This window comes from Propithecus coquereli, unplaced genomic scaffold, assembly GCF_000956105.1.
Source record: "Propithecus coquereli isolate 6110/MARCELLA unplaced genomic scaffold, Pcoq_1.0 Scaffold168, whole genome shotgun sequence".
Lineage (NCBI taxonomy): Eukaryota > Metazoa > Chordata > Mammalia > Primates > Indriidae > Propithecus > Propithecus coquereli.
This window is the reverse complement of record NW_012141413.1, coordinates 3,328,359-3,351,439: the sequence shown is the minus strand read 5'-3', so window position 1 is coordinate 3,351,439 and position 23,081 is coordinate 3,328,359. Positions and strand designations below refer to the sequence as shown.

Below are 23,081 nucleotides of genomic sequence, written 5' to 3'. Positions count from 1 at the left end.
GCTAGAAAAAGGAAGAGTTTGCCATGAAGGCATTGTTGGCGAAAATAGATGTTAAAAATTCCATTTTTTAAAAATATCCATATGTTAAGCAGTGGTGTGAGCCACCACTTCTGGCCAGGAATGGTGGCTGACACCTGTAATCCTAGCACTCTGGGAGGCTGAGGCAGGAGGATCACTTGAGTGAGGTCAGGAGTTCGAGACCAGCCTGAGCAAGAGTGAGACCCCTATCTCTACCAAAAATGGAAAAAGTTAACTGGGCATGGTGGTGCCTGTAGTCACAGCTACTCTGGAGGCTGAGGCAGGAGGATCACTTGAGCCCAGGAGTTGGAGGTCACAGTGAGCTATGATGATGCCACTGCACTCTAGCCAGGGTAACACAGTGAGATTCTGCCTCAAAAAAAAAAAAAAGGAAAGAAAAAGAAAGTGCTTCTGGTCAGGCCTCAGATGGAAACGAGGAATGTGCTATTGGAAACTGGAGAGAGGTGACCCTTATTACAAAGTGGCAAAGAACCTGATCAAATTGTAGTCAAATGTTTTATGGAAGGTAGAACTAACTTGGAAACACTGAAATTGGATGTCTACCTGACGAGATTTCTAAGCAAAGTGTTGATAGTATAGCCTGGTTTCTCCTTAATGGTAATAGCAAAGTGTGAGAGGAGAGACATATGTTCAAAAAGGAATTGTTAAGCAAATAATAATAACAATAATAATCCGAACTTGAAGACTCAGAAAATCTTTAGCGTATCTATATTGCAAAAAAACGAGAAAGTGTGTTCTGGGGAGACAAGCAAGGCTGCGGCTGGACAACCAATTGCTAAAGAGGTCAGCTGTGTGATTTCTGGATCCATGTGGCCCTCTCAGCAGAAGCCAGTAATAGAAATGAGATCAGCAAGGAAAGATCTGTGGAGAACCCTCTTTTCTGACGGCTTGGTCCCCACCGATTGCACGGGACAAGGGTTTTATACCAGCAGAAGTGGCGCAAGCTTGGACTGAACGGGAAGAATGAAGAAAGGCTGTCAGACTCTGAGATTTTTAGAAGATGGGCCAAGAGAGAGAGCTGCAGGGCTGAGGACATGTGCTACCCTTCAAGGTAGATGGTTCCGAGGTTAGCAGGGATGGCCGGGTCCCCAGCAGGTGGAGGGCACAGGCCTGGAGGTAGGGCTGTCTCCTCCGCAGTCCCAGAGAGTCAGGCTCTGCCACCCGGGCTGAGGGGTTCAGGTCGCAACCCCACTGGGTCCCAGGGCCGGAGCTTTGAGCCAAAGAGGATTATTCTCTAGCCTTAAAATCTAATGGATTCCCCCTGATTGTTTAAGACTTGCTCAGAACCCATGGCCCAGAACTTCTTTTCCATGCCCCGGTTTTTGAATAGGAATGTCTGTCCTCTGTCTGTCGCTCCACAGTGTCCTGGCAGCACAGAACATGTCTCGTTTTACGCTGCGCAGCTGAAGGATTTCGCTTCAGCACGTGCCACAGCTGATGTCTCCCTCACACCTGATGGAGACGAGACTTAGACGAGATTTGGACTTAAGAGTTGATGCTGGAATGGGGTAAGATTTCAGGCCACCAGGAAGAAGCAAATGTATTTTGCCTGTGAGAAGGTCATGAATTCTGGGAGGCCAGAGGGTGGAGTGTTATGGCCTGAATCATGTCCTCCCTCCTCAAAGCTCCTGTGTCGAAGCCCCAGTGCCTGGTACTCAGAATGTCACTGTATTTAAATAGGACCTTTGAAAGCCAAAGTGAGGTTGTCGAGGTGGGCCCTGATCCAATATGACTGGTGTCCTTACCAAGAGAGATTAGGTCACACATATGCACACAGAGGGACGACCATGTGAAGACAGAGAAAGAAGACAACCACCTACAAGACAGGAGGGAGATTCTTAAAGAAACCAACCCAGCTAACATCTTGGTCTTGGAATTTCAACCCCAGAATTCTGAGAAAGTAAGTCTTGTTTTTTGAGCCACTCAGGCTGCAGTACTTTGTCACATCAGCGTGAGCAGATGAGGGTAGCGCTCCTTCAGAAATGTGGCATGACCACAAGGCCCAGCCAGACCCTCTCGCTGGAGTCAGGACGGCGTGGCCTGCCTGGTCACCTCCTCCCCAAACTTCCCAACTTGATGTGCATGTCTGTGGAAGCACACAGGCCTTCATCTCCATGTCTGGGGCCCAAGAGCCCATGCACAATCCCGGCCCCTGGAGAGGTGCCAGTGGGCTGGACATCTGTCCTGGGCCCTGACAGCTAGGCCAACCCGATGCGCTGTCAGTGCACATTTGTGAAACATCACACAGACAAGTGATGGAGGGAGAGATGACAATGACGTCAAGAGATATGTGGAAAGCACAGACCACATGGGTTAGGTGGGAGGAGAGAGAAGTCACTCAGGAGTCCACATGTGGTATTTACCCCTGACGGTGAGCGTGGCCGAGGTCCTCTCCTGCCCACACACGCACGAGTACTCCCCGGCATCCGCCACAGCCAGGCCACTGATTTGCAGTTCACATCGGGTCCCGTCCTGTCTCACGCTGTATCTGTCCCCATCTCTAAGGGTTTTTGTCCCCTTCCTCCACTCCACAAGGGCTGCCTTGCTCAGCTCACACCACAGTGTGGCCGTGGCCCCTTCTGTGGCCTCCTGGTTTCTCATGTCTTCTATGAACCTGGCAGGCAGGGCTGCGAAGGACCAAGCGGTCACTGAGAACATCAGACTGTCTGGAGGACTCTGTGTACAGGACACGGACACCCACACAGAGCCACACAAACTGCCACAGGACCACGGCATGAACGAGCAAACCCACGTACAGACGGTGAGGAGCCAATGGGAGGAACAGAGCACAGAGAGATAAACATGAACATGAGGATGTCTCTCAGCAAGGAGAAGGGGAGGTGGGAGATGCCAGAGGACCCAAGACAGAGGACAGATGCTCACAGGGTCACCACAGGAGCTGTGCCACATTGGGAGGCAGAAGGTGATGACAGGGAGACAATGTGTAGACACCAAGGCACGGGTCTACATGACCGCACATGATCTTTACCCTTGACGGTGAGCGTGGCCGAGGTCCTCTCCTGCCCACACACGCACGAGTACTCCCCAGCATCCGCCACGGCCAGGCCACGGATCTGCAGCTCACACGTGGTCCCGTCCTGCCTCAGGCTGTACCTGTCCCCATCTCTGAGGGTCTCGGGCCCCTTTCTCCACTCCACAGGGGCCACCTTGCTCAGCTCACACCGCAGTGTGGCCGTGGCCCCTTCTGTGGCCTCTTGATTTCTCACATGCTCTGTGAATCTGGCGGGAAGGGCTGAGAAGGGCCAAGCAGTCATTGAGAACATCCGATGGTCTGGACGACTTTGTGTATAGGACATGGAAACTCACAAAACGCCACACCAACTGCCCAAGGACCACGGCAGGAACAAGCAAACGAACATACAGAAGGTGAGGGGCCCAGTGGCCCAGGAGGAACAGAGAACAGGAAGGGATGGATGTGAACATAAGGACATCTTCTGACTACAAGAAGGGGAGATGGGAAACGCCCAGAGGACCCCAGACACAGGACAGACACCACAGGTTCACCCTGGGAGCTGTGTCACATTTGCTGGTGGTAGGTGGTGACGCAGACACAGCATGTAGACACTGAGCCACTGGCCCACAAATGATCTTTACCCCTGACAGTCAGCGTGGCCGAGGTCCTCTCCTGCCCACACACGCACAAGTACTCTCCAGTGTCCGCCACAGCCAGGCCATGGATCCGTAGCTCACACACGGCCTCATCCTGCCGCAGGCTGTATCTGTCCCCAGCTCTGAGGGTCTTGGGCCCCTTCCTCCACTCCACAGGGGCTGCCTTGCTCAGTTCACACCGCAAAGTGGCTGTGGCGCCTTCTGTGGCCTCCATGGTCTTCAGATCTTGAATGAATCGAGCAGGAAGGGCTAGGAAGGGTCACATGGACAGAAGCCGTCAAACCCTCTGGAATATTGAGGGACACAAGCTCAACATCCAGGAAGGAGACAGAAGCAGGAGGGCTGCAGGGACATGGAGCCCAGCAGATCCAAGACTGACGGCGAGGCCTTCCTGTGTTCCACCTGTGAGGGGCAGCTCAGCCCAGAGACGGGCTCCGTTCCCGACCTCTCGCCTTCTCAAAGGGCATCTTGTCCTACACATGACCTGTCATTCCTGGGAAGCAGTAACTTCTTCCAATTTGCAACCCGTAGATGCAACAAGGTAATGAACTGACTGCTCTCTCCCATCCTGTGACCCTACAGGAGACACCTCCCAGTCAGACTTCACTGCCCCACTGTCGCCCCTCATACAGGAGACGCCCCTCCCTGGCAGGGCTTCCTTCCAGCACTAGCCCTGCGTGGACACGCCTGGGCTCACCGCACACCCTCCCGGCCCACACTTTCCTGTCCTGACGCAGCTGGACCCACACTCCCACCCACTGCCCTGGCTCATGTCACCTAGACACCAGTGGACTGCAGCTGCAGCTTCCACACCATACCTGGCACTCCATCCTGCCATCCTCTCCTCCTTCCCTATGCACAGCAGAGTGAGAGCTCACAGGTTACGGGCTGCCTGGGCCCACCCTGGCTACACCCTCTTACGGTCTGATTGTGTCCCCCTAAAATTTGTATGTTGAAATCCTAACGTCTGGTACCTCAGAGTATCACTATTTAGAGATAAAGCCTTTAAAGTGGTCACTAAGGTAAAATGAGGCTGTCAGGGTGGGCCCTATTCCAGTGCGACTGATTTCATTATAAGAAGAGGTGGTCAGGACACAGGTGCACATAGAGGGGCCCATGTGAAGACATGGGGAGAAGACGCCGTCTACAAGCCAAGGTGCGAGGTCTCAGAGGAAGCCGGCCTACCAACACCTCGATCTTCAGACTTCTGGTGAGAAAACGAATGCAAACTTTTCAGTACCAGGAGTGGGGTGCAGTTCTAACAGTGACCTAAGAAAGTGGACGTGGCTTTGGAACCAGGTAACAGGTAAAGGCTGGATGACTGTTGGGGTGCCTAGAAAAAGCCTAGATTCCTATGAACAACCAGATCACGGAAAAACGGACATGAAAGATGCTTCTGGTCAGACCTCAGCTGGAAATAAAGAACACGTTATTGGAAACCGGAGGAAAGGAGATCCTTGTCACTACAATAAAGTGGCCAAGAACTTGGCCAGATTGTGTTCTAGTGCTCTGTGGAAGGTAGAAATGAAAACAGTGAAAGCTTGTGTGTCTAGCTGAGGAGATTGCTAAGAAACGCGTTGAAGGGAAGCCTGTTTTATCCTTGTTGATTATAGCAAAGTGCAAGAGAAGAGAAATGAATTGAAGAAGGAATTATAAATCAAATAAAATGAGCCAGGACTTGGAAGCTTTGGAAATTTGTCAGCCTGTCAATATTGTAAACTAGCGAGAAAGCGTGTTCTGGAGAGAACATGCAGCTGGGGCCGGACAGTCTTTTACTACAGAGAGATCTGTGGATCTGGTACGACCAGGTTCCGTATAAGTAGAGGAGATCACGACACAGACACACGCAGACGGACGACTCGTGTGAGGACACAGGGAGAAGGCGCCGTCTACAGGCCATGGAGAGAGGCCCCAGAAGAAACTGACCTGCGGACACCTTGATCTTCGGACTTCTACCCAGAAAGTGAGCAGACTGTGGTGCCAGGAGTGGGGTGCTACTGCAAAATGGCCTAAAATGTCCACTCGTTTTGCGGCAGGACGATGAATCGGCCATCTCAGCAGAAGCCACGCACAGAGATGCGGTTATGCAGGAAGCCCCTTCTCTGCTGGCCTGGGCCCGACACGCACGGGAGGCCAGCGAGGTTTTGGGAACTGCGCACCAGCACGGCGCGGCCAGACTGCACTGAACGGCCAGAGACGGGCGAGGTGAAGATGAAGGCAGGCTACCAGACTCTGGGGCTCTCCAGGCTGGACCTACGGTACGACGCGGATGCAAACGTGTGCTGTCCTTCAGGAGAAGGCAAGGATGGCTCCAAAGGTAACTCAGAGATCAGCAGGGCTCCCGCTGCCCACAGAGGCCCAGCAGCCAGGTCGCCTCTACCCAGGGCTGAGGGGGGAGGATGTTGCCCGGTCCGCGAGATTAGGGACACCATGGTTGGCCCAGAGGACACAGTATTGAGCCAAAGAGGATTATTCCCCAGGATTGAAATCACATGGAACTTTCCCTGGTAGATTCACATTTGCGTAAGACCCATGACCCAGCGTTTTTCTTTCCAGTTTCATCCTTTATGAATAGGGGTGTCTGCCCTGTTTGTCCCTCATCTGCATCCTGGTGGCACGTGACTTGTCTGGCCTCACAGTTTCACAGCTGAAGGGGAATTCTGCTTCAGGATGAGCCACGCTTGACGTCTCCCTCACTCTTGATGAAGACGGAGTTCACACGAGGCTGGGACTCAGCGTTGACGAGGCACAGGTCAGGATGTGGGCTGTTAGGAAGGGTGAGTGGATTGTGCCTCTGAGGAGGCCATGAATTTTCGGAGGCCAGAAGGTGGAGTGTTAAGGCCTGAAATGAGCCCCACCAAAAATTACTCTGTTGAAATCCTAATGCCAAGTGCCTCAAATGTCACTGTATTTAAACAGGATCTTTAAAAGCCAAAATGAGGTTGTTAGGGCAGGCCCCAATCCAGTGTGACTGGCGTCCTTCTCAAAAAAGATTGGGACACACACATGCACAAAGAGGGGTGACCATGTGAAGACACAAGGAGAAGATGGCTGTCTGCAAGACCGGGAGCAAAGGCTCGGGAGACACCCCCGCTGCCAACACCTTGATCTTGGAATTTCAGCCTCCAGAATCCTGAAGAAATAAACCTCTGTGGTTTGAGCCACCCAGTCTGCAGTGCCCTGTTCTGTCGGCCTGAGCAGATGAAGGCTGCACCTCTGCAGAACTCTGAGGAACAGGTATGACAAGACGGAGGACAAGCCACGGACTCACACAGGACGACATGACCAAACCACACTGGCACATGGGTGGGAAGCTGGGTGTAGATCCCGGCTTCTCCTGGTTCCTGCACTAGCCCAGGAGGCTGAGAGGGGCTCCGTGCAGCAATGGCAGCAGGGTGACACAGGCACAGGGAGAGCACGGGTGGACACAGACAGCATGGAGCCAACATGTGGACACCAGAACATGGCTCTGCTTGAACACCTGTGGTCTTTACCCCTGACGGTGAGCGTGGCCGAGGTCCTCTCCTCCCCGCACACGCACGAGTACTCCCCGGCATCCGCCACGGCCAGGCCACGGATCTCCAGCTCACATCGCGTCCCGTCCCTCCTCATTCTGTATCTGTCCCCATCTCTGAGGGTCTCGGGCCCCTTCCTCCACTCCACGAGGGCCGCCTTGCTCAGCTCACACCGCAGCGTGACCACAGCCCCTTCTGTGGCCTGCTGGTTTCTCACGTGTTCTATGAACCTGGCAGGTAGGGCTGGGGAGGACCAAGCGGTCACTGAGAACATCAGACTGACTGGAGGACAAGTGCACAGGACACGGACACCCACGTGGACCCACAAAAACTGCCAAAGGGCCACGACATGAGCAAGTAAATGTACAGACGGTGAGAAAACAAGTGGCCCAGGATGAACAGAGAACATAAGAAGTGGATGTGAATGTGAAGAGATGTGACAAGGAGAAGGGGAGGTAACAGGTACCCAGGGGACCCCAGTTACAGGACAGATGACCACAGGTTGCCACAGGAGTTGTGCCACATTTGGAGACACAAGTTGGTGATGGGGAGACAACATGTAGACACGAAGCCACGCATCCACGTGGTCACACACACACAATCTTTACCCCTGACCGTGAGCACGGCTGTGGTCCTCTCCTGCCCACACACACACGAGTACTCCCCGGTGTCTTCCACGGCCAGGCCACGGATTTGCAGCTCACACACGGCCCCGTCCTGCCTCAGGCTGTATCGGTCCCCATCTCTGAGGGTCTTGGGCCCCTTTCGCCACTCCACAGGGGCTGCCTTGCTCAGCTCACACTGCAACATGGCCGTGGCCCCTTCTGTGGCCTCTACATTCCTCAGATCCTCTGTGAACTTGGCAGGCAGGGCTGAAGAGGGTCAGAAAACAAACACCGTCGCACCCTCTGAGCGCACGGAAGAGATGAGACGTGGTTGACACAGGGAAGACACAGAACCCAACTGGATGTAGGCCACATGCAGAGTGGGCTGAACATAGGACGTGGGCTGTGGTTTCCCTGAGTCCAGCCTGTTTGCATCATGCCCACGGCCCCTTCCGTGGCCCCTCCGGCCTCACACATTGTGTGGATCTGGCTGGCAGGGCGTGAACCACGTGAGGAGAACAGTATGGGCCACTCAACAAGGAAACACGCACACTCCGGAACAAACCAGGAATAAAAGCGTGGACACATGCGTGTGAAGCAGCATACTGGAGCAAAGAACAGACTGGCCCAGCACATCCAGGGAGGGACGTGGAGCAGCTGGGATCCTTAGCGAGGACCCCAGGATGAGGCCAGGTGCACAGAAGCGGCCACAGGACCCGTGGCATGGATGGGCAGAGGATGGATATCCCCTCCCCAGGACCTTCTGTGGCCCGTCCTGGCTCAGACTGCACCTATCACCAGATCTTAGGGCCCAGCCCAGCCTGCAGGCTCAGCTCCCACCACGCCGTGGCCCTGGCCCTGTTCTGTGGCTCCTTATTTCATAGCTGTTTTGTGATCCTGACGGGCGCTGGGAGGAAGGAGACACAATTGGCCAAAAAGCCTCCCTTGAGGTTGTACCCCCTCGTACTTCATCAATTCCTGCTGCTCCTGAGGCCAGAGCTCAGGACAGGTGGCAATGCCGGACTTGCACACGTGTCTGCTCGCATTCTCTAGAGGGGAGCCACATGTGGTCCAGGCGGGGCACGCACAACCTGAGGCCTTCTTAGGGCTGGCCACTCCAGAAGCGGCTGTCTCAGGTAGCCCATGGCTGGTCCCCTCAGTCCTCTGCTTCTCAGACATGTGACGGGGCTTGGAGCCCCATGTCCCTCTGTGGTCTCCTGGTGGATGTGATGCCACAAGGAGCCGGTGCCTCCACGGTACAGACGCTGTGCTCCGTCCATGTGGCTGGAGAAGCGTGGCAGCCAGGCCTCTCTCCATGATGTTCACGCACAGGCAAGCGCCTCCTGCTACAGGCGTGAGCAGCCAGATGATGGCCACGCCCGGCCCCCAGGACTCACTTCTTCACTGGCCTGGGGCTCCAGCTTTGCCGTGTGAGCAGAGCCCAAGAGAGTCCCGGGCCAGAGGCCCCCCGCGTCTGCAGAGACGTCCTTCCCTCCACTCTAAGATGAACAGGCCTTTCGGCAATGGCTGCCTTTGTTTCATCTGCTTGAAAGTGACCAAGGGCCACCTGGGCACCTAGACCCTCAATACCCGGCCACCAGCCACACCAGGGCAGGGCTCCCGGCTTCATGGATGTGCAAGATGAGGCCTAAAGGGCCCTTTCCCTCCTGTGGGGAACGCTGCAGTTACTCAAGGGTGGAAGCTTCTCCCCAGTGTGACCATGAGGCCATGGGTGGGGGCGCCGAGTGCAGTGGCCTCACCTCCCCAGGTAAGCCCAGATCAGGCTGAGGTCTGCTCCTGCCAAACACACCTGTGAACACCCAGGATGCACCAGGGCCAGGACACGTGTCTCTAGAACATCCTGCCCAGCTCTGTATCTGCCCCCACCTCTAAGGGTCCTGGGCCACTTTGTCCACTCCACCGGGGCTGCCTTAGTCTGACCACAGCCCACTGTGACCATGGCCCCTTGTGTGACATGCTCAGGCCGTAGCCCCTGTTCTCGATGTGGTCATTAGGACGTGGTTACACAACACATCATACTCTGCAGAGCGTGGACAGGCACCAGTTACGGAGACCACCCGGGCAACGCAGGACACACAGCAGGCAGCAGCCAGGGGACCAACCAGGAGCCAGGACAGCTGTGTGTCCTTGCTGCACCCCGAGACCCCAGACACCAGGCCACAGGCACAGCACAGAAGACAGGGTATCCCCTGCACCTCACCCCACGCCACACGTCCTGCCCCCATGGCCTGGGACAGGGGTCCTGCCTGGTATTCCTGCTTGGGGGCCCCTCCTAGTTCACCCTGCTACCCCCTTCCTGCTGCTCTCCCCCGTGAAGACCTTCGGCTGTATTTTTTCTAATTATTTATTTCTCCCCAGGATCATCTATTCCTGGCTGTGGCCCCGTGGGGACGAGGAAAGGCGCCCGTTCTCTACTGTTCCCCAGATCCTGAGATGGGTGCCCCAGAGCAGGTGAGAAATCCAGGCTGCGGGACCGAGGGAGAGACCAGGACACAGGCACAGGGTGGGAGCGTGGGTGAGTGCTCAGACGCACAGCCACACACACACGTGGCCAGATGTGGGCTTTACCCCTGACGGTGAGCGTGGCCAAGGTCCGCTCCTCCCCACACACGCACGAGTACTCCCCGGCATCCACCGCGGCCAGGCCACGGATCTGCAGCTCACACAAGGCCCCGTCCTGCCTCAGGCTATATCTGTCCCCATCTCTGAGGGTCTCGGGCCCCTTCCGCCACTCCACGGGGGCCACCTTGTTCAGCTCACACCGAAGCGTGGCCGTGGTGCCTTCTGTGGCCTCTTGGTTTCTCAGTCTTCCTATGAAGTGGGCAGGCAGGGCTGGGGAGGGACAGAGAGACACGGAGAACATCAGACTCCCTAGAGGGTGCTAGGGGACAGAACATGCCCAGACGGACACAGAATCCCCTAGGACGGAGCCCACGGCAGCATGGTGAGGGAGGCTGGATGTACATGCTGCTTTCCCCTGGTTCCTGCAACAGCGCGGACGGCTGGAAAGGGCTCCGTGGCGTGAAGGGAAGAGCGTGGCACAGAGTCCGGGGGAATGAGTGGAAACGGACGGCAGGGAGTCAGTAATCAGAGAGCAGAACGCAGATCGACCTGGACACCAGTCTTACCCCTGACGGTGAGCGTGGCCGAGGTCCTCTCCTCCCCGCACACGCACGAGCATCCGCCACGGCCAGGCCACGGATCTCCAGCTCACATCGGGTCCCGTCCCTCCTCATTCCGTATCTGTCCCCATCTCTGAGGGTCTCGGCCCCCTTCTTCCACTGCACAGGGGCCGCCTTGCTCAGCTCACACCGCAGCGAGGCCACAGTCCCTTCCGTGGCCTCCTTGTCTCTCAGTTTCCCTGTGAACTGGGCGGGCAGGGCTGCAACAAGGCCAGACGGACACAGAGACGTCACCTGTGCTCTTCCACACTGAATGGAGGGGCCACGTCAGGCCTCACGGGGCAGAGGGCGAGGCTTACCTTTCACGGTGAGCGTGGCCGACGTCACCTGGTCCCCGAAGGAGCATGAGTACTGCCCGCTGTCCTGGGGCTGCAGGGCCCGCACCACCAGCTCCAGCACGGCACCCTCCTGGCGCAGGCTGTACTTGTCACCCGATCTTAGGATGCTGTCCCCGCGTCGCCACTCCACAGGCGCGGCCACAGACGACAGGATGCAGCGCAGCGTCGCAGCGCCACCCTCTGGCACCTCCAGGTCCTTCAGGGCCTCCTGGAACCGCACCGGCCGGGCTGTGGACAGACCTGGGCTCAGCTCACCCCCCTCGCCCTGGGCCCTGCCCGGGGACCCCTGAAGGTGGAGGAGGGCTGGGGCAAGGGCCTCCGCAGGGGCCAGGCCAGCCCACCTCCCGCCCTCTGCCTCGGGGGCCGGTGGCAGGGACCCCAAGGCCTCTGGGAAGGGGCAGATGTGGAGATGAGTGACGAGAACGATGCTCCAAGCAGCAGGAGGACAGAGAAGGGTGGAGTGTCACGGACTGAATTGTGTCCTGCCCACACAATTCATGTGGTGCAGCCCTGACCCTGGACCTCAGATGTGGCTGTACTTGGAGACGGGGCCTTCAAAGAGGGAATTAAGGTAAAATGAGCTCATCTGGCTGGGCCCGCATCTCGCAGGCCTGGCGTCCTCATGAGAAGACGAGGTCAGAACACAGACACGCACAGAGGAACAACCGCGGAAGGACACAGGGAGGAGACGGCCTCCGCAAGCCCGGGGAGCTCACCGTGGACCCTGACGATGGCGCTGCAGCAGGCCCCCCGGGCCTCGCACTTGTAGCGCCCGCCGTCCTGCGGGGTGGCCCCGCTGAGGACCAGCTGGGCCCGGCGGCCCTCGTAGCTCAGCTGACACCGGGCGGACGGCCGCAGGGTCTTCCCGTCCTTGGTCCAGCACACGGGGCTGTCCGGGACACTGGTCTCACACGTGAGGGTCAGGTCCTCGCCCTCTGTGACCGTGGTGTCTGTGAGCTCCTGGGAGAAGATGCTCGGCTTCTCTGGGGGACAGGGACAGAAGCGAAAAGTGTCTGGGGGCGGCTACTGTGCTCACTGCAGAGGTGACAGCAAACCAGGCCCCCGGGTCAGTGCCACCTGCCGCTGCCCTCGGGCCCGGGTCGCAGAAAGGGCTGTGGAGGGGACAGGGCAGGCTCTGGGTGGCTCCCGCCCCAGCAAAACACAGTCTGGCCTGTGCCACACCGGGCACAATTCTGTAAGTCACATGGAAGGAATTCAGTGTGGAACAGCCCGACTCAGCCTGCAGAGTCCCCACCCCACGGGCAGCCAATTGCACCTTCTCCCTGCACCTGGGGACCACGCTTCGCCCGTGGCCAAGCAGCACGCACCTGCACGAGGCTGCACCCGAGTGACGTGGACAACACGGAGTCCCCCCACCACGGCTCTGGCCTCCAGGCACACAACCTACCAGTGACCCGGAGGGCAGCCGAGGCCCGCTGGTCGCCTGCCTCAAAGTGGATGGTGCCCGAGTCCTTGAGTGCAAGCTGCCGCAGCGTCAGCACGTGGTAGCCCCCGGGCTGGGCCTCGATCTCGTTGAGCTCGTTGGGGTGCAGGGGCGTCTTGTCCAGGAACCAGTACACGGGCTTGTAGTCGGCGGGGCAGACCCGGCAGCGGAAGGTGGCCGAGGAGCCCTCCCGCACGTCCTCGTCCTCCAGGTCCTCGATGATGCGCACGCTCTGGCCTGCAGGGCACAGACGGGCACGTCAGGGGTCCCTGCTGTCTGGGGGCCCGCTCGGCCTGCTCCCCAGGAGGGAGCGAGAGTGGCTTTGCCTCACGAGCTCCTGTCGATGGAACTCCGAAAACAAGCAGACCAGAGCAGAACACTCCAAAGATGTTTGGGGACCACCTCTGAGCCCCAAACCTTGGGGGTCCTTCTGCAAAGCCTGCTGGGGGAGGCCACAGCCTGCTGAGAACCAGACGAGGTGCGTCCTGCCCCCTCCGACGGAGCTGAGCTTCCCGAGAGCAGCTGCCTGGTCCCAAACCTGCTCTTGTCGTTATGATCGGGCAACGACATGAAATCTCGTATTAACAGAAGAAACCTGAGTGTTTTTACAGGGCTATATTAAAATTTAATTCAAACGGTTCGGAGGATGGAGAATGTGAATTCCTAGAAGGACGGTTTTTTTGCTGTTGAATTAGCGATGTTAAAGAAAAGAGAGAGTTTACGAATATTGAGGTAACTTGTGCATTCAGATTCCTTCCGCATCCGTTAAGTTCCTCCAAGGAATGACTCCACTTCAAATGTATGTGGCACCCAAGTGACGAAGAACTCTGCATCCCCGACCAGACTGGTGGTCATCTGTATGTTTTAATTTTTTAAAAAGTATCTTTCATTATTTCATGACTCTCACCTTCACTGATTTTTTTTTATTAACTATGGTTACCAACTTTGTTAGATCATGGGGTTTTAACTGAGCTGGCAAAATGCTTTCACTAAATGCACTGAATTCACCAGAGAGAAAAAGTTGGAGTGGAGCTTCCTGGTTTATATTATTAGGTTGGTGCAAAAGTAATTGCAGTGCTAGCATAGTTGAAGTTTGCCATTTGCTGTTAGAATACGTCCTTAAATAAATGTGGTTATGTTACACGTCGTTTTAATGTGCATTTCTCACTTTGTGTTTTTTTGCTAATGACTTATTACTTGCTGTTTATTTTTTTTAATTTTTTTTATTTTTGAGACAGAGTCTCGCTTTGTTGCCCGGGCTAGAGTGAGTGCTGTGGTGTCAGCCTAGCTCACAGCAACCTCAAACTCCTGGGCTCAAGCGATCCTCCTGCCTCAGCCTCCCGAGTAGCTGGGACTACAGGCATGCGCCACCATGCCCGGCTAGTTTTTTCTATATATTTTTAGTTGTCCAGTTAATTTCTTTCTATTTTTAGTAGAGACGGGGTCTCACTCTTGCTCAGGCTGGTCTTGAACTCCTGAGCTCAAACGATCTGCCCGCCTCAGCCTCCCAGAGTGCTAGGGTTACAGGCGTGAGCCACCACACCCGGCCACTTGCTGTTTATTTTACATTTATTTTAGACTATGGAGATCATGTCAGACAAAAAGCAAATTCGAGTGATTTTCTTATTCGAGTTCAAAATGGGTCGTAAAGCAGTGGAGACAACTCGCAACATCAATAACGCATTTGGTCCAGGAACTGCTAACGAACGTACAGTGCGGTGGTGGTTCCAGAAGTTTTGCAAAGGAGACCAGAGCAGTGAAGATGAGGAGCGCAGTGGCTGGTCATTGGAAGTTGACCACGACCAATTGAGAGCAATCATCGAAGCTGATCCTCTTACAACTACACAAAAAGTTGTTGAAGAACTCAACGTCGACCATTCTACGGTCATTCGCCATTTGAAGCAAATTGGAAAGGTGAAAAAGCTCAATAAGTGTGTGCCTCGTGAGCTGACTGAAAATCAAAAAAATCGTCCTTTTGAAGTGTCGTCTTCTCGTACGCAACGACGAACCATTTCTCAATCAGATTGTGATGTGTGACAAAAAGTGGATTTTATACAACAACTGGCAACGACCAGCTCAGTGGTTGGACTGAGAAGCTACAAAGCACTTCCCAAAGCCACACTTGCACCAAAAAAGGTCGTGGTCACCATTTGGCGGTCTGCTGCTGGTCTGATCCACCACAACTTTCCGGATCCCGACGAAACCATCACATCTGAGAAGTCTGCTCAGCAAATTGATGAGATGCCCCAAAACTGGAACACCTGCAGCCGGCATTGTCAACAGAAAGGGCCCAATTCTCCACTATGAGGCCCGAATGCACGTCGCACAACCAACGCTTCAGAAGTTGAACGCGCTGGGCTGCGAAGTTTTGCCTCATCCGCCATATTCACCTGACCTCTCGCCAACCGACTACCACTTCTTCACGCATCTTGACAACTTTTTGCAGGGAAAACGCTTCCCCAACGAGCAGGATGCAGAAAATGCTTTCCAAGAGTTCGCTGAATCCTGAAACATGGATTCTTATGCTACAGAAATAAACAAACTTATTTCTCGTTGGCAAAAATGTGTTGATTGTCATGGTTCCCATTTTGATTAATAAAGATGTATGTGAGCCTACTTATAATGATTTAAAATTAATAGTCTGAAACCATAATTATTTTTGCACTAACCTAATACTTCCTTATTTTGTTGTTTTGTTTGTTTTGTTTTTTGAGACAGGGTCTCGCTCTGTCGCCAGGCTGGACTGCAATGGTGTGATCACAGTTCACTGCAGCCTCTAATTCCTGGGCTCAAGTGATCCTCCTGCCTCAGCCTCCCAAGTAGCTAGGACTACAGATGTGCACCACAATGTCTGGCTAGTTTTTTAACTTCTTTGTAGAGATGGGGTCTCACTATGTGCCCAGGATGGTCTTCAACTCCTGGCCTCAGATGATGCTCTCTCCTCGGCACCTCAGAGTGCTGAGATTACAGGCGTGAGCCACCGTACCTGGCCTTATGGTCTAGCACACTGAGCCCCTACCACACAATGCCCTGCGCCACCTCAGGACTCTGCAGGGTCCCCACCAGCAAGAAAGCTCTCACCAGATGCAGCTTCCTGACCTTGGACTTACCAGCCTCCAAACTATAAGAAATTCCTTTCCTTTATAAATCACCCAGTTTCAGGTATTCTGTTACAAGCAGCAGAAAATGAACTAAGACACCACTGTAAGTATCAATGACAGTGCTATGGACCACGGGTTCTTCCCTGGGAGCACCTGAAGCCCCCGGCCATCAGCACATCTGGCCTGGCTGCACCTCTGAGAAGAGGGTGATACACTTTGTGTTCAAATACACGCAGAAGTCACATACGGGGGCCTGGCACACACTGCACACACGTGAGAAATATGCAGCCAGCAAATAAATGTGTGAATAAGTGAAGGTCACTGGCTCGTTCACAGGTCAAGCTAGGAGAGCCTCGGAGACCACCCAGGGTGTCCCCTCCATCCTCGAGGCTGAGGCTGACCCCATCTAGAGCCCAATCTCCTGACTGTATCCGAATCTCCAGGGTCAAGTTCAAACAGAGCCTGGGCCTGAGCACACCCGGCGGCCTCACCTTGCACCAGGAGCCGGGCCTGGGACTGGGCCTGGCCGATGTCGCAAGTGTAGGTGTCGCTGTCTGCCTTCTCCAGGGCAGTGACGGTGAGCCTCAGCGTCAGGCCCTCCTGGCTGGGCCGGTGCTTCCCTGAGGCCCGCAGCTCCGCGAGGCCCTTGCGCCAGGTCACCGCAGCCGCGGGCCTCTCTGTCTTGCACGTGAACACAGCCGTGCCCTTCTCCTCCACACGCAGGTCGGCCAGCTCCTCCGTGAACCGGTTTGCCTTTTCTGCGGGCGGGAGACGGAGGCAGAACAGGTCGGGTGTGAGGCCTGGGCGAGCCCTTCCACCTGGGACGGGGGAGCTGAGGTTCCCGGGGGTGCCCCGCCGTGGGGGAGAGGCTACCGCAGGGCCATGGGTGGGACCTGCCGTGGCGTCTACCTTCCACGCGGAGGCTGGCTGTGCTCCTGGCATCCTCCACCTCACACGTGTATGTGCCCGAATCCTTGAGTGAGGCCCCGCGGACGACCAGCGTGGCCTGCGTGCCGTCGACGAGCACGTCGTACTTCTGACTCTTGCGGATGGCCTTGCCGTCCTTCAGCCAGCGCACGGGGGCGCCCGCCCGCGAGAGCTCGCAGTACAGCACCGCGTCCTCCCCCAGCACGGCTCGCTGGTCTTCCAGGGGCTTCGTGAAGTTCGCCGGCCTCTCTGAAGGGAACAGAGGTGGCTGCCGGTGAGGCGCGGCCGTGGCGCCAGCCACAGAGGTAGCCACCGCCCCAGTGACACTCATGCCCCAGCCACAGCCTGGATGGGGACGGGGTCAGACGTCTGAGAATGTTCAATCTCTAGTAACCGAGATCACAGAACCTACAGCCCTCAAACACAGGGACCCCAGAAGCCTCAGAGCCCGGGAGCACTGGGAGCCGGGGCCCGGGAGGTGGGGGTATGAGACACGATTGCGTCCCAGCAGCACCCTGAGCCTGTCACTCAGCGTGTGGCCACAGGCCAGCGGCGCCTGTGCGTGAGCTCCCTGGATCCGCAGCGCGTGTACGCACCAGGAGCACAACTTCAGGGGCACCCGTGGTGACCTCGCAGCCGAGTGGGTGGCCCTGGCCTCGGCTCAGCATCGTCACACTGGCTCGGTGAGCCACCGGCCCTGAGATCTGCTGAGCAGACCACGGATTGGACCAGAATCCAGGCCAGCATCAAAGGCCTGGAGAAGCTTGTCTGAGAGTGTGACCCCCTCCCTACCTGAGTGGAGTCTCCCCAAGACCCCAGCAGGGACCTCTGGGCCCCCACAGCCGCTAGAAGGGGCCTGGGGAGATGAGCCCTGGAAGCACACCCTGGTGGCTGCCCCCGCCCCGGCCAGATGTGCCCACCTCTGACGATGAGCGAGGCCTTGGAGGTGAGGCCCCGCACAGAGAAGACCACCTCCCCGGCATCGCTGGGCACAGCGTCGGTGACCGTCAGCATGTATTTCCGGCCCTGGCACGTGGCCCGGAAGTGGCCGGAGCTGCCCACTGTCTTCCCGTCAACCGTCCACGTGGCTGGGTCACCGGTGCTCTCGTGGGACAGGACGCACTCAAAGGTGCAGCTGTCACCTGCCAGCACCTCCGTCGTCTTTAGCCTCTTGGTGATGCCCACGTGCAGGTCTGCAGGCCACAGAAACAGGTCAGGCCGGCTGGCCATGGCACTGCCCCAGGCCCGACCCCCAGGAAGGACCAGACCTGGAGGAGCCAGGCCATGCTTCCCCGCCCATCGGCAGTGCCCTTCGCCCAGAGTTGCCACGTCCTGGCGTCTGGACAACTGAGACCGCTGGGCTCCACCCAGCTCAGGGTGGGCAAGAGCACAGGCCGCCTGCAGTTGTCGCAGGCTCGTAACGTCCCAGAGAGGAAAGAGGAGCCCGGAGGAAGGGGGACCCCAGACGGGGTGAGTCAACCCAGATGCCTCCGGGGTTAGGCTCTGGATTGCAGGTAGCTGGGCAAGGACGGTGGCACACTTGGGCCAGGCAGCCACCCTGCAGTTGAGGGACCCGCCCTAGCTGAGAGGGACGTGCCCCAGGGGACCGCACCCCGAGGCCAGGACTGGGGCAGGGAGATGACAGCAGAAAGGCCCTGTGGGATGGGGACGTGGCCACCCACAGCCCCTGCTTGCAGTCTCGGCTTCTTCCTTCCCGGCCTCCCTGGCTCAGCAGAGCGGCCCCGCATCTCAGAGAACAGAGCAGGCTGCCCCTGCAGAGGCTGACAGCCGAGTCCCCCGCACCCCCGCCCAACCGCGCGGCCACGCACCGTGCACGCTGACCCGGGCTCGGGTCTCCTCCCTGCCCACATGGCAGGCGTACAGGCCGGCGTCCTCCGGGCTCAGGTCATGCACCACCAGCCCCCGCATGCCGGCCGTGTGCAGGAAGTCGTACTTGTCGCTGGGGCCCAGTGGCACACCATCTTTGTGCCACACCACGCGGGTCTCAGGGTCGGACACCTCACAGTGCAGGGCCAGGGTGCCGCGCTCCTCTGCGGACACGTCGTCCAGCGCCTTCAGGAACACCACCGGCTTCGCTGCAGGGGGTCATGGGCTGGTGAGGGGAGCCTGGGGCCCACCCCGAGCGTGGGACCCCGCAGGCACTGCAGACCCCATGGGGACGGCTCACCTCGGACCTCCAGGCGGGCGGAGGCCGACACCTTTGGGGAGGCTGCGCGCACTGTGCCCGCATCCGCCAGGCGGACGCTCTTCAGCACCAGCGTGTGGCGCCGGCCCTCGTGTGTGATCTCGTGGAAGCTGTCGTTGTACAAGGGTGCCCCATTGAGCGACCACTCGACCTCCTCGTCCTCGTGGGACAGCTCGCAGGAGAAGCTGACCCGGCCCTCCTCTGGGGCCTCAGCGTCCTGCAGCGGCTGCGTCACCATCACCTCCCGTGCTGCGAGGGGTGCGAAGAGACTCAGCGCCTGGGTGGCTGCCCCATCCCTGCAGGCTCTCCCCACGCCCGTGATTCCATCGCGCCCCACCTTCCACGGTGACCTCGGCGCTGCTCTGGGCACTGCCCGCCTGGCACCGGTAGACGCCGGCGTCGGCGGGAGTGAGCCGGAGGACACGCAGCTCAGCCATCTGACCCTGCAGGCTCATCTTGAATTTGTCGGAGGGAGACAGGGGTGTGTCATCTTTGTACCACTGCACGGCCTTGGGTGGTGGCCGGAAGTCACAGGACAGGACCACCGACTGCAGCTCGCGCCCCGTCTTGGGCTCCAGAGGCCGCGTGAGGACCACGGGGATGTCTGCAAGGGAGCGGGGAGAGGCTGGGCTGCGGGGCCGCGAGAAACTCCTTGCCCGGCCCTGCCTGCCGAGGCCTCCGCCTGTCCACCCGTGGATCTGAACTGTGTCCATGCGTGGCCTTGAGCCACGTCCACTTGTGACCCTGAATCGCATCTACCCCGGTCCTGAACTATGTCTTCTTGTGGCCCTAAGCTGTGTCTTCTTGTGGCCCTAAATTGCAACCTCCTGTGGCCCTGAGCTGTGTCCTATCATGGCCCTGAACCACATCTACCTGTGGCCCTGGACCGCGCCCACACGCGGCCCTGCCCCATGTCACCCACCAGGCTGAGCCCTCACCTGAGACCACGAGGTGGGCGGAGGAGCGGGACTTGCCGATGGTGAAGTGCACGGGCCCGGTCATGGTGGAGTAGGTCCGCCGCAGCGTCAGCCGGTGCACCGTGCCCTCCTGCTCCAGGCTCACGTCCGGTCCTGCCTTCAGCACCATCTTCCCCAGGAGCCACTTGGGTGGCCGCACCGAGGGGATGGAGGTCTCGCACTCGAACCAGGCAGGGGCGGGCTCCATCACCGTCACATCCTGCAGGCCCCGCACGATGGTGATGGATTGCTCTGTGGGGCACGAGTGGTCACCAGCGGGTCCCACGGGGAGGACCAGCCATCCCCTGCTGCAGGCTCCAGTTCCTTACTGGGAACCAACCCTGTCCGGCCACACCCAATGCGTGCTGGCTTCCTGCCCCGCTGCCCGGAGGCACCGCCAGGCCCCTCTCACACCCGGCCCCCTCCAGGAGCGCAGGGCAAACAGTTGGTCGAAGCCAGAGAGACCCTCCCCATCGGTGACCTCGAGAGCTGCCCGCCCGCCTGCCCACACCTTCCACAAAGAACTGGGCGCTGGTCTTGACGTCACCGGCATCGCAAGTGTAGGTGTCCTCGTCCTCAGGCTGCACGTCTTTGATGACCAGCTTGCGGTAGACGCCATCACTGATCATCTCGTACTTGGGCCCGGGCTGCAGCTCCTGGCTGCCCCTGAACCACCGCACCTGGGCGCTGGCCCGGGACACCTGACACTCGAGCACGCCCCGGTGCTTCTCCATGGCGATCTTGTCCCGCAGCGGGCGCAGGAGGGTCACCGGCAGCTCTGTGGGCACAGCAGCCACGGCAGGACATGAGGGCCAGTGCTTGGCACGCAGGCCTCAGGGTCTCAGACAGCCAAAGGCCGAGGGCCAGGGGCCAAAGGTCTGGCACCCGCTTGGCCCCAACAGTCCACTTGTGCCCGGCCAGCACGTGGTCAGGCCGAGTGTCCCCTCTGAGATGGTCTAGGATCCTCTGCATACAAATTGACCACCAGAGAGGTGGGTGCTCCCCCACCCCCGGCATCCGTGAACGCTCACGCATGCCCCATCGCGCCCCACATCCCAGCCCCACGGGTACGCATCCTGTATCCTGGTCCCACGTGTGCTCTCCCGGGGCCCATCTGTGCCCTGACCCTTGCTCACCCCGCCCACTCCCTCCCCATGCAGGCCCCGCCCTGTACTCTCTGCCCCACCTACCATGCCCTGCCTGCCTTCTCTCCGCCCGCCCTGTGCTCGCCCCTCCCATGCCCCTGTCTGCAGACCCTCCCTCCCTCACACCCCACGGCCACTCTCCCATGACTGTCATCAGGGCCACAAGGACTGTCATCTCCGCCTGCCAGGGCCGCACGCCCCTTCTCTCTGGCACTGGCTGCGGCCGGGGGCAGAATGCCCTTACACCTCCATGGTAAACACAGGCTCGGGGGAAACGCCCCAGGCCGCTTCCCCGCACTCATCTTTCAGCTAAGGAGGCGACAGCCCCCTGCCCATACTAAGTAAGTCACTGCTGTCCCACTCCCAGGACGGGGCTGGGGAGCCCCAGGCCTGTTCTAGGCCAACTGGCCCATGAAGCTGCGCGCGCGCACACACACACACACATACACGAACGCACACAAATACACACATGCACGCACACACACATACGTGCACACACACATACACGCACACACACACCCTGCGGCACCCCCGCCTCACCTTTCACTCGGAGCTGGGCTCTAGATTCTGCGTTTTCCGCTACAAACTTGATTTCTCCTGCGTCTTCCGCCAGGACCCTCCAGTAGATGAGCGTGTATCTCCTTCCTGGGGAGAAGACCACTCAGCACCGGGCCTGGGGGAGCAGGAAGAGGAGCCCGGGGCGGCCCGGCCACCCGCAGCCGGCCTACCTTCCTGGCGGATGCGCACGTTGTCGCTGGGCCGCAGCTTGCTGCCCTCGCGGAACCACTGGGCGGGCACCTCGTCGTGGGACACCTCGCAGGAGAAGGTGGCCCCTTCCTTCTCCATCACTTCGACATCTTCCAGGGGCCTCACGATCTGCACGTTGCGGCCTGGGGCGGCGTGGAAAGCCCTGTCGCGCCCAGACGCACGGCCCCTCCCAGCGTCCCCCCACCCCGGCCAGCACCACCCCTCCCCGCCCAGCTGAGGGTGACGGGGCGGAGCCAGCAGGTGCGCGAAGAGGGGAGGGCCGTGCGCCCGCCCTCACCTTGCACCTTCACGGAGGCGGAGCTCTGGGCGTCCCCAGCGTCACACACGTAGACGCCCTGGTCCGAGAACTCGCAGCGGTAGATGACCAGACTCCTGCAGGCGCCCTGGGCCGCCACGCCCACCGTCTTGCCCGCCCGCAGCTCCACGCCATCCTGCGGAGCAGAGGCCCGGTCAGGCGCTAGGGGGCCCACCCGCGCGCTCCCGCTCCGGCCCGCCCACGTGGGAGGCGGGCAGCACGCAAGGGAGTCCCGGAGGAGCGGGAGGCACCTTCAGCCAGCGCACGTCGACGTTGGGACGCGACAGCTCACAGTCCAGGGTCACCCTCTCCTTCTGGGTGGTCACCACGTCCTGCAGGGGGCGGGTGAACCGCACAGGCAGCTCTGGGGAGGCAGGAGGGGCAGGTGAGGGAGAGGCGGGGCTTGGAGGTGCCTTCCGGGCGGGGTCGGAATCACGCAGAGCTGGCGCCAAACGAGCTCCGTGGCGGGGTTCCACGTCCCGCTCCCTCCGTCCCCACGCGCCTCCCCAAGCGCCCTCAGGAGCAGGGGCAAGAGCGGCTCGGGAGTGAGTCCACGCACCCGAGACGACGAGCCGCGCGGACGTGTGCACGCCCTCCGCCTTGAAGGCCACCAGGCCGCTGTCCTCCGGCCGCAGCCCCGCGAGCGTGAGGGTGTGCGTGGGGCCGCGCACGGCTAGGAAGCACGTGGGCCCCGGCTGGAGCCGCAGGCCGTCGCGAGTCCAGGTGCCCTCCACGTCGGCGTGGGACAGCTCCACTTCCATGGTGGCCGCGCCCTGCTCCCGCGCCTGCACCTCCTGCAGGCCCCGCACGAGGCGGACCTGGCGCACTGTGGGACCCAGGCGGGGGCGCGGGTGAGCCGCTGCGCGGAGACCCTCGCCCTCCGAGCCCGGTGCGGGGCAGCGGCTTCCC

General features: G+C 58.9%; 1 protein-coding gene across 1 annotated transcript in view; it reads right to left on the bottom strand.

Annotated features, from left to right (window-relative positions):
- Positions 1–23,081, bottom strand: part of LOC105808120 (obscurin-like) — a 108,162-nt gene that overhangs the window by 71,946 nt on the left and 13,135 nt on the right. The window contains 24 exon segments of the mRNA XM_012641682.1: positions 2,403–2,666; positions 3,029–3,292; positions 3,655–3,918; positions 7,164–7,427; positions 7,793–8,056; positions 10,379–10,642; positions 10,939–10,989; positions 10,992–11,192; positions 11,292–11,558; positions 12,047–12,313; positions 12,739–13,011; positions 14,847–14,849; positions 16,367–16,633; positions 16,785–17,051; positions 17,723–17,995; positions 18,632–18,898; positions 18,991–19,257; positions 19,346–19,612; positions 19,947–20,216; positions 20,476–20,742; positions 21,650–21,754; positions 22,155–22,308; positions 22,424–22,536; positions 22,732–22,998. Of these exon segments, the coding sequence (XP_012497136.1) occupies positions 2,403–2,666; positions 3,029–3,292; positions 3,655–3,918; positions 7,164–7,427; positions 7,793–8,056; positions 10,379–10,642; positions 10,939–10,989; positions 10,992–11,192; positions 11,292–11,558; positions 12,047–12,313; positions 12,739–13,011; positions 14,847–14,849; positions 16,367–16,633; positions 16,785–17,051; positions 17,723–17,995; positions 18,632–18,898; positions 18,991–19,257; positions 19,346–19,612; positions 19,947–20,216; positions 20,476–20,742; positions 21,650–21,754; positions 22,155–22,308; positions 22,424–22,536; positions 22,732–22,998 (5,430 nt within the window).